The sequence below is a fragment of the Belonocnema kinseyi genome, chromosome 4 (assembly GCF_010883055.1).
Source record: "Belonocnema kinseyi isolate 2016_QV_RU_SX_M_011 chromosome 4, B_treatae_v1, whole genome shotgun sequence".
NCBI lineage: Eukaryota > Metazoa > Arthropoda > Insecta > Hymenoptera > Cynipidae > Belonocnema > Belonocnema kinseyi.
The window spans coordinates 17,803,655-17,818,040 of NC_046660.1; the positions used below are offsets into that span (position 1 = coordinate 17,803,655).

Genomic DNA, 14,386 nt, shown 5'->3' on the forward strand with positions numbered 1-14,386 from the left:
ATCCATCAACCTAACCTTTTTCGGAAAGGCAACCAATCAGAGGAGAGCAGTGCTTCTCAAATTATATGGAGCATAAGTCAGTGATTGTCAAATTTAGTTTACCTTTAAACTCTCGAAGATGATGCTCGTAAACACAGAAAAAATGGAAGAATTTAATACTCGAAGAAAAGTGTTAAATCGTGTAATTTGTACACTTTTAGTAGAAGCGGGATTTGATTCTGCGGATAAAGATGCTGTGGAAACACTAACGGAAATGCTTCAATCTTGTGAGTATAAATCTATAAAAGATTTTTTCTTTCACTTTTGCAATACTCTCGACATTTTTATAGTTTTAGACAATTATTGTCAAATTTCACGTAATTCGAGTCATTATTTACCGCATAAATAAAAAGTCTTATCTGAAATGGTCTTTATAAATAACTTTGTGTGATATTTTGCTTTGGAAAAGTGAAAAATTTTGAGGTTAGGATTGGTTTTATTTTTTAAATAAAGTTAGCAGATGGATTTATCGGAAAACCAGGACAAATAATATTAATATTCTATCCAAAAAGATAAATTTTTAACGAAAGAAATCAATTTTCAATTTAAGTAAAAAATCTTCAACAACAAAATGAGTTTTTAAATTAAAAAAAAATTCAACGCCAATGTGTTATATTTAAATCTGAAAAATAAATTGTTGCCCACAAAAAACAAGTTTTCAACCACATTTTTTTGTTCATCAAGAAGATTAATATTCTACATCAAAAGATGAATTTTCAACAAAATGCATGAACTTTTAAAACAAACAGTTGAATTTTCAATAAAAGAAGATTTTTTCATCAAACACAGAATAGGTAAATGTTCAGTTAAGAATTTTTTTTAAATTTCAAACTATAATAAAAAATGTTTAATTTAAAAGCATATTTTTCACCCATAAAAATTAATTTTCTACAAAAAAAAATGAATTTTTAAATAAAAAAGATAAATTTTCAATCCATGCATTTTTAAACAAATAGTTGAATTTTTAACTAAAGAAGATAAGTTTGTAACCAAACATGGAGTAGTCACATTTTTAGTTTAAACAATTAATTTTTAACAAAAAGAAAATATTTTTCAATAAACTAGTTAATTTGTCATCCAAAGAAATGAATGTATTTTTTACCATAAAAATTAATTTTGTACTAACAAATTTAATTTTTTACAAAATACATAAATTTTAAAATAAAAACGATGAATTTTCTATAAAAAATGTAATAGTTATATCTGAAGTTGAAAAGTTAATTTTTAACCAAGAAAAACGAATTTTCTACGAAAATATTACATTTTCAGCCTAAAAAATGAATTATCAACTTCAAGAAGGAATCTTTAACCAAAAAGGATGAATTTACTACCAAGAAAATTAATTTTTTAGCAAACAAAATGAATTTTCAACAAAATACGAAGTCATTACATTTTTATTTTCACAAAATAGTTGAATTCTTATCCAAAGAATTTAATTTTCAACCATAAAAATGAATTTTCTATAATAAAAATACGATTTTTCAACAAAACACATGATTTTTCAACTTAAAAATATCATTTTTCAACCCAAAATAGAATAATTATATTTGCAGTCAAAAATTAATAAAAGTATCAACAAAAAAATGTCATTTTCTAAGAAAAAGACGAATTTTTAACAAAAAAAGATAAATCTTGAACCTAATGTGGAATAGTCATGTTCAAAGTAAAGAAATAATTTTTAACCTTGAAAAAAAATTAATTTTCAATGAAATAATTAAATTCTCTGCCAAAATAATGAATTGTCAATCAAAAAGACAAATTTTTCACCCAGAAGATTAATGTTCTGCCATAAAATAGGATTTTTTAACCGAACACAAAGTAGTTACATTTATCAGTTAAAAAAATTAATTTAAAAAACAATTTCGAGAAAATAATTCAGTTTTTAACCAGATGATGAATCTTCATTTAAAAACAAATTTATATTTTTAAATCATACTTGAATTTTCGACCAAAAAGATGTATTTTCAAACAAAGAGTTTAATTTTCTACTATAATCATGAATTTTTAATAATAAAAAATTGAGTTTTCAATCATAAATATTAATTTTCTACCAAAGTAAAATATGTAGTTAAAAATTCATTTTTAAGTCGAAAATTTAACCAGCACGATTTAGTTAGAAAAATTGATCTTTTTTAATAAAAAATTGTACTCTTTCCTTGAAAATTCTTATTTTTGCGTTGAAAATTCAACTTTTTTGGCGAGAATTAATTTTTTTGTTTTAAATTTAATTTTTTTGGGTTTGGGTGAGGAAAATCAATTTTTCAATTGAAAATTTAACTATTTAATTTTTGGTTGAAAATTTATATTATTGGTTAAAGATTCTTTTCTTTTTTTGAAAATTAATTATTTTTTTTATTCATTTTAAGTTGAGAAATTAACCAGTCCGTTTGTGGTTGGAAAATTTGTCTTTTGTTTTTTGAAAACTCAACAGTTTTGTTGCAAGTTCATCTTTTTGGATTAAAAATTCCATTATTTTGGTAAAAATGTAACTAGTTTGTGGATAATTCAATCATTTGTATCAAATTAATTTTTTTAACTGAAAAATTCAAGAATTAGGATGTATTTTTCTCCCTCTTTGTTAAAAAATCTGTCTTGGTATAAAATTCAACTCTTATTTGAGAACTTATCTCTTTTGGTTGGAATTTCATCTTTTGGATTAAAAATACGATCATTTTTTTGAGAACTAATCAGTTTTAGTCAAGGATTCAACTATTTGAAAATTCATCCCTTTGGTTAGATTTTTTTAAACAATTTCGTTGAAAATTAATTTTCAACTAAAAATTTAACTCTTTGATTTTTGATTGAAAATTTATGTCTCTTTTGAAAATTCATCATTATATTAAATTTAATTAGATTAAAATTAAAACTATTAATTTATCAAAATATTTATGAAAAAGAAAAGTTTATCTTTTTGGTTCATAATTTATTCCTTTGTTTGGCAGTTTAAATTTTTCGTTGAAAATTAATCAGGTTTAGTCAAGGATTCAACTATTTTGTTGAAATTTCTTCCTTTTTTATTGAATTTAACTATTTCATATTTAAAATATATTTTTAGTTGCAACATCAACTATTAATTTTTCGCTGCAAATTTAGCTTTTATGTTTGAAAATTCATCCCTTTGGTTAGATTTTTTAAACAATTTCGTTGAAAATTAATCTCTTATTTTAAAATTCATCCTTTAAATTAAATTTAATTAAAAAATTAAAATTAAAACTATTAATTTATCAAAATATGAATGAGAAAGAAAAGTTCATCTTTTTGGCTGATAATTAATTTCCTTGGTTGAAAGTTTAAATATTTTTTTAAAAATTCGTCTTTTGTGGTAGAATATTAATCTTCTTGGTAAAAAATGCATCTTTTTATTTGGCGATTCACTTCTTTGGTTAGAAGTTTAAATATTTGCTTGAAAATTCCCTTTTTTTGGTTAAAGATTCTCAATTTAAGTTGATAATTGATTATATTTATTGAAAATGTAATATTGTAAATTCGTTTTCTTTTTGTAGAAAATTGATTTTTAGAAAATTAATTTACTTGGTTGAAAATTCTGTTCTTTAAGTTTAAAATTAACTTTATAACTTTAAATATTTCATTTTTTATCGCAAATTTAATATTTTTATTTTAAAATTAATGTATTTTACTGAAAATTCGTTTTTGTTTTTGTAGAAAACTAATTTCTAAGGTTGAAAATAAGTTTTTTCAATTGAAGATGTATCATTGCAATTGAAAATTTATTTCTTTGGATAGGAATTTAGCTATTTTATTGGAAATACTTTTCTTTTTGTTAATAATTACTTTTTCAAACTAGAAACGTAACTACTCCATGTTTGGTTAAAAAGTATCTTCTTTAAATAAAAATTCAACCATTTCGTTGAACATTTAGGCATTTTGTTGAAAATTCGCCTTTTTTGGTAGAATATTAATATTCTTGGTTGAAAATTCTTTTTTTTGTGATTAACGATTTTAAGTTAAGAATTGAAGTTGAAAATTCTGTGTTTTGTGTTTAAAAATTAACTTTTTAACTTTAAATATCTCTTTATTGCAAATTTATTATTTTTATTTTAAAATTAATGTATTTTACTGAAAATTCGTTTTTGTTTTTGTAGAAAACTAATGTCTAAGGTTGAAAATAAGTTTTTTTAATTGAAGATGTATCATTGCAATTGAAAATTTATTTCTTTGGATAGGAATTTAGCTATTTTATTGGAAATACTTTTCTTTTTGTTAATAATTACTTTTTCAAACTAGAAACGTAATTACTTTATGCATTTTGTTGAAAATTCGTCTTTTTTGGTAGAATATTAATCTTCTTGGTGAAAAATGCATGATTTTGGTTGACTAAACATTTCTTTGGTTGAAAATGTAACTATTTTGCTGAAAACTTATTTTTTTAGTGTTGAGATTTTTTTAATTTTTCAATTCATGTATTTTGTCGAAAATTCATTCTTTTTCTAGAAAATGAATTTTCTTTGTTAAAAATTCTTTTTTTTCTGGTTAAAGATTTTAAGTTAAGAGTTTAATTTGCAAATTACGTTTTTTGTATTTAAATATTAACTTTTTAACTTAAAATATAACTATCCCAATTTTTATTGCAAATTTATTTTTTTATTTTAAAATTCATGTATTTTGCTGAAAATTCGTTTTTGTTTTTGTAGAAAACTAATTTTTATGGTTGAAAATAAATTTTTTAAATTGAAGATGTATCATTGTAATTTAAAATTTATTTCTTTAGAATAGCAGTTTAGCTATTTTATTGAAAATTCTTTTTTTTTTGTTAAGAATTAAATTTTCGATCTAAAAATGTATCTACTCCATGTTTGGTTAAAAATTTATCTTCTTTAGTTAAAAAGTCAACTTTTTCTTTGAAAATGTATGCATTTTTTGTTGAAAATGCATCCTTTTTGCTAGAAAATTCATGTTTTTGTTTAAAGATAAGTTGATAATTCATTTTTTTGGTTGAAAATGTAATATTTTTGTTGAAAATTCGTTTCATTTTGGTTGAAAATTAATTTTAAATTTTAAATATAATTATTGTTTTATTGAAAATTCATGTATTTTGTTAAAAAAACATATTTTTTGTATAAAATCAATTTTTATGGTTGAAAATACATTTTTTAAATTGAAGATGCATTATTATAGTTAAAAATTCATCCCTTTGGTTAATTTTTTTAACTGAAAATTTATCTATTTGATTTTTGGCTTAATATTTATCTCTCATTTTAAAATTCATCCTTTCGGACGAAAAAGTAAACCAGTTTTCTAAAATATTCGACTTTTTGGCTTAAAAACTCAACTGTCTAGTCGAAAATTTATCTCTTTGATGAAAAATGTAGCTGTTTAAAATATTAGAGTTGTTTAAATTACAGTTATAGTTGAAATGGGACAGTCTTCGCGAAATTACTGTGAGTTAGCCGGTAGAACCGAAGTTTTGGGAGCGGATTTAATTCTTGCTTTAATAAATGCTGGAATGCGAATAGACGACATAAGTACTTATGCAATGAGGCCAACTCGGACAATTTTGCCGCAACTTCAACAACAAACGCAAACAAAGCAGTTAAATATTTTACAGGCCGGTATAAAAAAGAATCATCCTCCTCATATTCCCGGTCATTTACCATCTTTTCCAGATCCACACGCTTATATCAGAACTGCGGTAAGTTTAATTGATCATTATTTTATCATCTTTTAATTCTAGTTTTAATCATTTTTTATTTTTTAATTAATATAAAGTTTGTTCAGTTTTAGATGTTTGAAAATTTAACTGTTTGGTTGAATATTCAACTTTTTTTGTAAAAATTCAACAATTAGGTATTAAATAAATCTATTTGGTAAAAAAGTCCAACTGTCTTGTAGAAAATTAGTTTTTTACTGAAAATTATATTTTTCTCCATGATTACTTAACTGTTCAATTGTTGATTAATGATTGATTTTTTTTTAGTTTTAAAATTTAACTTTTTGGTTGAAAATTGATGTCATTTGTAAATAAAATAATCTTTTTTTTTATAGAAAATTAATATAATTTAATTGGTGAAAAATGTATGCGTTTTTTTGAAAATTAATCTTTGAATAAATTAATTTTATTCTATTATTTAAATTGATCTTCTTTCTTAAAAGTTCATTTTTTTGGTTGATAATTCAAATGTTTTGTAAACAAATTAACTGGTTTGTTTTTGGTAAATAATTCATCTTTTTTTTTTTTGTTGAAAAACTAAATTTTCTGGTTGAAAATTGATGTCATTTGTTGAAAATTCGACTTTTTTATGGAAGAATAATCTTCTTCGTTTGAAATTAAACTAGCGGTTAAAAATTTATTATTTTTGTTGAAAATTAATCTTATTGTTTTAAGATTAATTTTTTTTTCAATTAGACTGTTTTGTAAAATCTTGCAGTTTTATAGAAAATTAGTTGTTTTTTTTTTTTTACTAAAAATTGATCTTTTACTGAAAGAAAAGTTTAATCTTCTATTTTTGGTAAATAGTTGATCTTTTTTAGTTCAAAAATTTAACTTTTTGGTTAAAAATTGATAAAGTTTATTGAAAAGTCATCTTTTTTGTTTAAAATTCAAATGTTTGTGAAAAAATTAATGCGTTTTGTTGAAAATTAATCTTCTTGGTTGAAAATTGAACTATTTCGTAAAAATGGCGGTTTTATAGAAAATTAGTTATTTTCTGTGTACTAAAAATTATCTTGTACTGACGTTTTTAATAAAAGATTAATTACCGTGGTTGGAAACTCAACTAATCGGTTAAAAATTTATCAGTTTTGTTGACAATTAATCTTGTTTGAAAATTCATTTTTTTTTAATTCAACTGTTTTGTAGAAAATGCTTCTTTTAATTGAAAAATAGTGTTTTCAGAAAGAAAACTCAACTATTCTTTTTTTTTAATTTGTTGAAAATTCGTCTTTTTGATAGAAGATTATTCCTCTTGGTTGAAAATTCAACTTTTTTTGTAAAGAATTCAACTGTTTTTTAGAAAATGAATTTTTTTGTTGAAAAATATTTTTTTTTCAAAAAAAAAAATTATCTATTCCATTTTGTGTTAACAATTGATGTTTTTTAGTTTCAAAATTTAACTTTTAGATGGAAAATTAATGTAATTTGTTGAAATATGTCTTTTTTGATAGAACATTAATCTTCTTGGTTGGAAATTTTTTTTTTTTTTTTAAATTCAAATCTTTTGTACAAAAAATAACTGCTCTATTTTTTGGTTAATAATTCTCTTTTTTAGTTGAAAAATTTAACATTTTCTGGTTGAAAATTGATCTAATTTGTTGAAAATTCAACTAACTGGATAATAATTAATATTTATTGTAGAAAATTCGTCTTTTTTATTAAAAAATTAGTCTACTAAGAAAATTCATCTTTTTGGATGAAAATTCGACGGTTTACAAAAAAAATTAATGTTTTGTTGAAAATTTATTTTCTTTGTTGAAAATTCCTTTTTTTTTAATTCAACTGTTTAGTAAAAAATTCAACAGTTTTGTAGAAAACTAGGTTTTTTTTAATTCAAAATTATTTTTTTGCCAAAAAAACTTAACTATTCTATTTTTGATTAGTAATTTATCTTTTTATATTAAAAATGAAACATTTTGGCTGAAAATTGATGTAATTTGTTGAAAATTCGTCTTTTTTGATAAAAATAAATCTCATTTTTTGACAATTCAATTAATTGGTTAAAAATGTATGCGTTTTGTTAAAAATTTATCTTTTATTAAACTAATTTAATTGTTTTATTTAAGTTTTATTTTAAGTTTTTATTTTATTATTTTTTTGAATAGAAATCTTTTGTAAAAAAAATTAACTGCTCTATTTTTTGGTTAATAATTTATCTTTTTCAGTTGAAAAATTTAACTTTTTGGTTGAAAATTGATCTAATTTTTTGATAATTCAACTAACTGGTTAAAAATTCATATTTATTGTAGACAATGCATCTTTTTTAGTAGAAAATCAATCTTCTTGGTTGAAAATTTATTTATTTTTTTGAAAATTCAACTGTTTTGTAGGAAATGCTTTTTTTAAATTGAAAAATAGTTTTTTCCAAAAGTAAACTCAACTATTATTTTTTTCTTGGTAATTTAACTTTTTTATATTAAAAATAAAACTTTTTGTTTAAAAATTCTTTTTTTTTTAATTCGACTGTTTTCTAAAAATTTGCACAGTTTCATAGATGATATTTAATTAGTTAATAGATGATATTTTTTAGTTTAAAAATTCAACTTTTTGGTTGAAAATGTATGCAATTTGTTGAAAATTCATCTTTTTGAATGAAGGTTGGTTGAAAATTATTTTTTTTTTTTTTGAAAATTCAAATCTTATGTACAAAAAATAACTGCTCTAGTTTTTGGTTAATAATTCTCTTTTTTAGTTGAAAAATTTAACATTTTCTGGTTGAAAATTGATCTAATTTGTTGAAAATTCAACTAACTGGATAATAATTAATATTTATTGTAGAAAATTCGTCTTTTTTATTAAAAAATTAATCTACTAAGAAAATTCATCTTTTTGGATGAAAATTCGACGGTTTACAAAAAAAATTAATGTTTTGTTGAAAATTTATTTTCTTTGTTGAAAATTCCTTTTTTTTAATTCAACAGTTTTGTAGAAAACTAGGTTTTTTTTTAATTCATAATTATTTTTTTGCCAAAAAAAACTTAACTATTCTATTTTTGATTAGTAATTTATCTTTTTATATTAAAAGTGAAACATTTTGGCTGAAAATTGATGTAATTTGTTGAAAATTCGTCTTTTTTGATAAAAATTAATCTCAGTTTTTGACAATTCAATTAATTGGTTAAAAATGTATGCGTTTTGTTAAAAATTTATCTTTTATTAAACTAATTTAATTGTTTTATTTAAGTTAATCTTCTCGGCTGAAAATTCTTTTTTTTTTTTTGAATACAAAACTTTTGTAAAAAAAATTAACTGCTCTATTTTTTGGTTAATAATTTATCTTTTTCAGTTGAAAAATTTAACTTTTTGGTTGAAAATTGATCTAATTTTTTGATAATTCAACTAACTGGTTAAAAATTAATATTTATTGTAGACAATGCATCTTTTTTAGTAGAAAATCAATCTTCTTGGTTGAAAATTTATTTATTTTTTTGAAAATTCAACTGTTTTGTAGGAAATGCTTTTTTTAAATTGAAAAATAGTTTTTCCCAAAAGAAAACTCAACTATTATTTTTTTCTTGGTAATTTAACTTTTTTATATTAAAAATCCAACTTTTTGTTTAAAAATTCTTTTTTTTTAATTCGACTTTTTTGTAAAAATTTGCACAGTTTCATAGATGATATTTAATTAGTTAATAGATGATATTTTTTAGTTTAAAAATTCAACTTTTTGTTTGAAAATGTATGCAATTTGTTGAAAATTCATCTTTTTTGAATGAAGATTAATTTTCTTGGTTTGAAAATTCAACTATTGGTTAAAAATGTATGCGTTTTGTTGAAAATGTATCTTTTATTAAATACATTTAATTCTTTTATTTAAGTTAATCTTAATCCTGGCTGAATTTTTTTTTTTTTTTGAAAATTCGAATATTTTGTAACAAAATGAATTGTTCTATCTTTGGTTAATAATTGATCTTTTTTAGTTCGAAATTCAACTTTTTAGTAGAAAATTGATGTAATTTGTAGAAAATTCGTATTTTCGATAGAAAATTAATCTCCTTGGTTGAAAATGCTACTTATTAGTTAAAGATTAATATTTATTGTTGAAAACGCGTCTCTTTTAGTAGAAAATTAATCTTTTTGTTTGAAAATTAATGTCATTTGTTGAAAACTCGTGTTTTTTTTTATAGAAAATTAGTCTTCTTAGTTGAAAATTCAACTAATTGGTTCAAAAATTTATGTTTTTTCTTAGAAATGCATCTCTTTCAGTAGAAAATTAATCTTTATTGTCATCTTTTTAGTAAAAGTATAATTAGTTAAAAAATTTTTTTGAATAATTGAAAGTTTATTCAGTTAGCGATGTGTTGTTTATTTTTCTAGACACACAAGCAACCCGTAACAGAATACGAAGCGATTAGAGAAAAAGCGTCGACACAGAAACGTGATATCGAAAGAGCTTTGACGAAATTTGTTGCTAAAACTGGCGACACCCATAGCTTGTTTCTGACTGAAGATAACAGCATGTTTCCTTGTAAGTGTAATAATTTTTTTTTTCTTGCAGACTTCATAATCTTTTCTTTATTCCCTTTTTTCCAATTTTAAACAAAATTAGGCATTTGTTCATTTTGTTTTCGAGAAACTCCCTATTTTTACTTTGTTTGTTTTTTGTTAAGAACTCATCTATTTTGGTTAAGAATTTTAATATTTGGTTAAAAAGTTTGTTTTTTTAGGGAAAATTCGTCTGATTTGTTAAACATTCGTCCTTTTGGACAACTGTTTTTTATTGTTGCAAATTCGTCTTTTTTAATTGACGATTTTATTATTTTTGTAATATTTTAATCCTTTATGATTAAAAGCGCCACTTTTTGGTTAAAAATTAATCTATTTTTATTAAGGATTAAATTATTTGGTTAAAAATTCGTCCTTTTTGTTTGAAAAATTAATCTTCTTGGGTAAAAATTTAACTGTTTCTTTGTTGTTGCAAATTCGTCTTTTTTTATTAAATATTCTACTATTTTTGTATTAAAAATTATATTGTTTTTGTAGATTTTTTTTTTTTTTTGTTAGAAATTTTCACTTTTTGGTTAAAAATTAAATTATTTTGTTGAAATTTTGTCTTTTTCTTGGAAAATTAATTTTCTTGGTTAAAAATGCTTCTTTTTGGCTTAAAAATGTGTCCCATTTGGTTGGAAATTCAACTATTCTTTTCGTTGCAAATTCGTCTTGTTGGGTTGATTTATTTTTTATTTTTCTAGAATTTTTTTTTGTAAATTAAAAAGGTCATTTTTGGTTTAAAATGAATCTATTTTGATTACGAATTAAGTTACTTTGTTGAAAATTCCTCCTTTCTTTTTTTTTCTTTAAAATTAATTTTTTCAGCTAAAAAATTATTTCTGTCGCTTTCAGTTCAAGATTGATATTTTTCAGTGGAAAATGTAACTATTTTATGAAAAATTCGTCTTTTTAGGTAGAAATTTAATTATATTAGTTACAAATCAATTACTTGACTGACAGTTGAATTACTTTATTCAAAATTCATTTGATTGATTGACTGACTGACAATTTAACTATTCCATTTTTGTTTGAACAATTAAATTTTATTGAAATTTCAACTATTTATTTGCAAATTGAACTATTTTGTTGAAAATTTATGTTTCTTATTTGAATTTTTAACTTTGTCGTAGAAAATTCGTCTTTTTCAATCCAACTGTTTTATATTTAAATTAAAAATATTTTGTTGGTTAAATATCAACTATTCGATTTTTGGTTGAAAATTTAGCTTTGTGTTTGTAGATTCATCTACTTGATATTTTTAACAATTTAGTTGAAAATCTGTCTTTATTGATAATTTTTTTTTTTTTTTAACTGAATATTTAACTATTCCATTTTTTGTTAAAAATTAAATTTTTTTATTGAAATTTCAACTATTTGGTTGAAGATTCAAATATTTTGTTCAAAATTTATTTAAAAGCTGAAAATATATTATTTTGGTAGAAAAATCAACTATTTTTTTTAACTGAGTTTTGTTGTTGAAAATGTATATTTTCGAATTGAAAATTCACCTCTTTGGCTTCAAATTTCAACATTTTTTGAAATTCGAACTTCTTTACTAAAGATTTATTTTTGTTATTGAAAAATACATCGTTTCAGTTGAAAATTCAGTCTCTTTGGTTGAAAATTGTAATTTTTTTTTGAAAATTCGTTTTTTCTGGTTAAAAAATTAATTATTTTTTTCAATTGAAAATTTATTCCAAGTATAGATTTGTCATTTTAGTTAAAAATTGGTCTCTTTGGTTGAAAATTGAATTATATTATTACAAATTTCTTTTCCTTTTTTTTTGTTTCAAATTAATTTTTTTAACTGGAAATAAATTCTATTATTTTGGTGGAAAATTAGCTATTCTATTTCTTCTAAAAAATTTATCTTTTTTTATTTGAAAATTCATCTTTTCGAGTTTAAAAGTTAATTTTGTTTAGCTTGAAACCCCGACTTTTTTATGAAAATGCCTCTCTTTGGTTAACAAACAATTTTGTTGAAAATGCAAAATATTTCGACCTGAAATCTTTTATTTAAAAAAATTTATGCCCCTTTTTTTGTGAAAATACACCCTATTTTGCCTGTTTTGAGATAATTTTGGGCGGTGAAATCTGTTTTTGTTTAATTATAATCTAAAACTTATATAAAAAATTCTTTTTTTATGTTTTAATTAAACTATTTCAGTGATTGCTTGTAAGCCACAGCATCCAAGCTATCTTAGTCCACTTTTGCCCACGGATCAAGTTTTTGATCTGGAAGCAGAATATCAATTTGAACCGAAACCTCTTAAAAAGAAGAAAGTGATCAAAGTTAAGGAAGAAGGTAAGTGTTAAATCTTAAAGTGATTTCAAACTTTAACAATATTTTTTAATTTTAAATCAAAAGCGTCTTTTGAATCACTTTAATATTTTTTTAAATTGTACCTATTTTTATTTAACAACTTCATATCTCTTTTCCTTTCAATTGCAATAAATTATTATTATATCGAGGCGCTAACCATTAAAATTATCACACCATTTCTCAAAAATTGGTGAGAAGCGACAGAAAAAAAATCTGATGACAAAAAGTATTGTTAAAATCTTTATTTTTCGTAAGTTTTAAACTTTTTTCTAAAAGTCTAATGATTTTTCTTTCATGGGAAATGACTGATAACGTTTTTTCAATTCTTCAAATTATAGAAAACTTTTTTTTTCCAAAACCTAAGTTTTGGCACAAGTACTTTAAAATAAAGTTTTTAGTGGTGGATAAAATTTTTTTAATTCAATGAAATTTATTATTTAATATTTTTATTATAATTTTAACGTAAAGTTTAAATTAATTAATAATTAATTGAGTAAGAATTTTGTAAATTTTAATTTTAATAACTGACACCCTTTAAAAAAAATATGCAAGTAAACAAATAACGGAAAAAGTTCTACTTTCAAAAAAATTGCTAGAATTTTTTTGCCTATAGAAATTTGGTTTAAAAAATGGGGAAAAAAATTGAAACTTTGATTTCGAAGCGTCAGGATTAAGTATCAAAATATTTTTTTATTTCAATTTGGTTTCGACATGGAAACTTTCGCGCCACGTCGTTTTTAATTTAAAAACCTGAAAATTCAATTCTTTATTAAAGACTTGTCTTTCGGGTTGAAAGTTTTATTATTTTGGTAGAAAATTCAACTGTTTAATCGAAAACTAATCTTTAAAGCCTTTGTTAGAAATTCATTTTTTTTTAATTTAAAATTTTACAATTTCGCTGAAAGATTCTTTTTTTTATTTGAAAATTGATCGTTTGGGTTGAAAATTCGTCATTTTTGGTTAAACTAAACTGTCTTTAATCAACAATTAAAAGAATTTTTGGTTGAAATATATACTTGCTTAAAAATTTAACTATTTTTCTGCAAATACATTTTTTTTGTGGTTGAAAATTTAACTATTTGTATGTAAATGCGTTTTTTTTGTGATTGAAATTTATTATTTTTTACGCTGAAAATTGAACTATTCTCTTTTTGGTTTAAAAGTTATCTTTTTCATTTGGAAATTAAATTTTTTGCTGTATATCTTCTTGGCATTTTATTATTTTATTATTTGAAAATATATTCAAAATGGTGAATATATTTACGTTCGCAAAATTAAAAATGTGTATTTAAATCGTTGTTTTTTTTGTAGAAAATTAATGTTCTGTTATGAAAATACACCTTTTTAATTAAAAATTCAACTATTCCAGTTGAAGACTCATCTGGTTGTTTAAAAATCATCTATTCTAGTTGAAAATTCATCACTTTGTTTTAAAGTGTTTTTTTTTTCTTTTGAAAAATTATATTTTTAGTTAAAAATTTGTATTCTTTGATAGAGATTAATTTTAGTTAAAAATTAAACTACTTGGTCGAAAGTTACACTCTTGTTTAAAAAATTAATCGTTTTGGTTGAAAATGTATATTTTTAAGTTGAAAATTCAACTGTTTGGTTGAAAAATGGATTTTTTAGTTGAAAATTCATGTATTTTGTTGAAAAATCGCCTTTCTTGTAGATTTAATTTAACCATTCCATTATTACTTCAAAATGCTTTTTTTTTTTATTTGAAAATTTATCTTTTCCAGTTTTGAAAAAAAATTTTGTAATTAAAAATGCAACTATTAATATTCCGCTTGAATACTCCATCATTTTATTTGAAAGTTCATCTCTTTAATTTTACATTAATTTTTTTAAATTAAAAATTT

The 14,386-nt window shown here is 21.7% G+C and overlaps 1 protein-coding gene across 1 annotated transcript in view; it reads left to right on the forward strand.

Annotated features, from left to right (window-relative positions):
* Positions 1-87: 87 nt before the first annotated feature.
* Positions 88-14,386, forward strand: part of LOC117171573 (transcription initiation factor TFIID subunit 8) — a 15,322-nt gene continuing 1,023 nt past the window's right edge. Inside the window, exons 1-4 of the mRNA XM_033359009.1 lie at positions 88-266; positions 5,403-5,689; positions 10,028-10,178; positions 12,369-12,506. Of these exons, the coding sequence (XP_033214900.1) occupies positions 119-266; positions 5,403-5,689; positions 10,028-10,178; positions 12,369-12,506 (724 nt within the window). The 5' untranslated portion in view covers positions 88-118. The remainder of the gene's footprint in view (positions 267-5,402; positions 5,690-10,027; positions 10,179-12,368; positions 12,507-14,386) is intronic.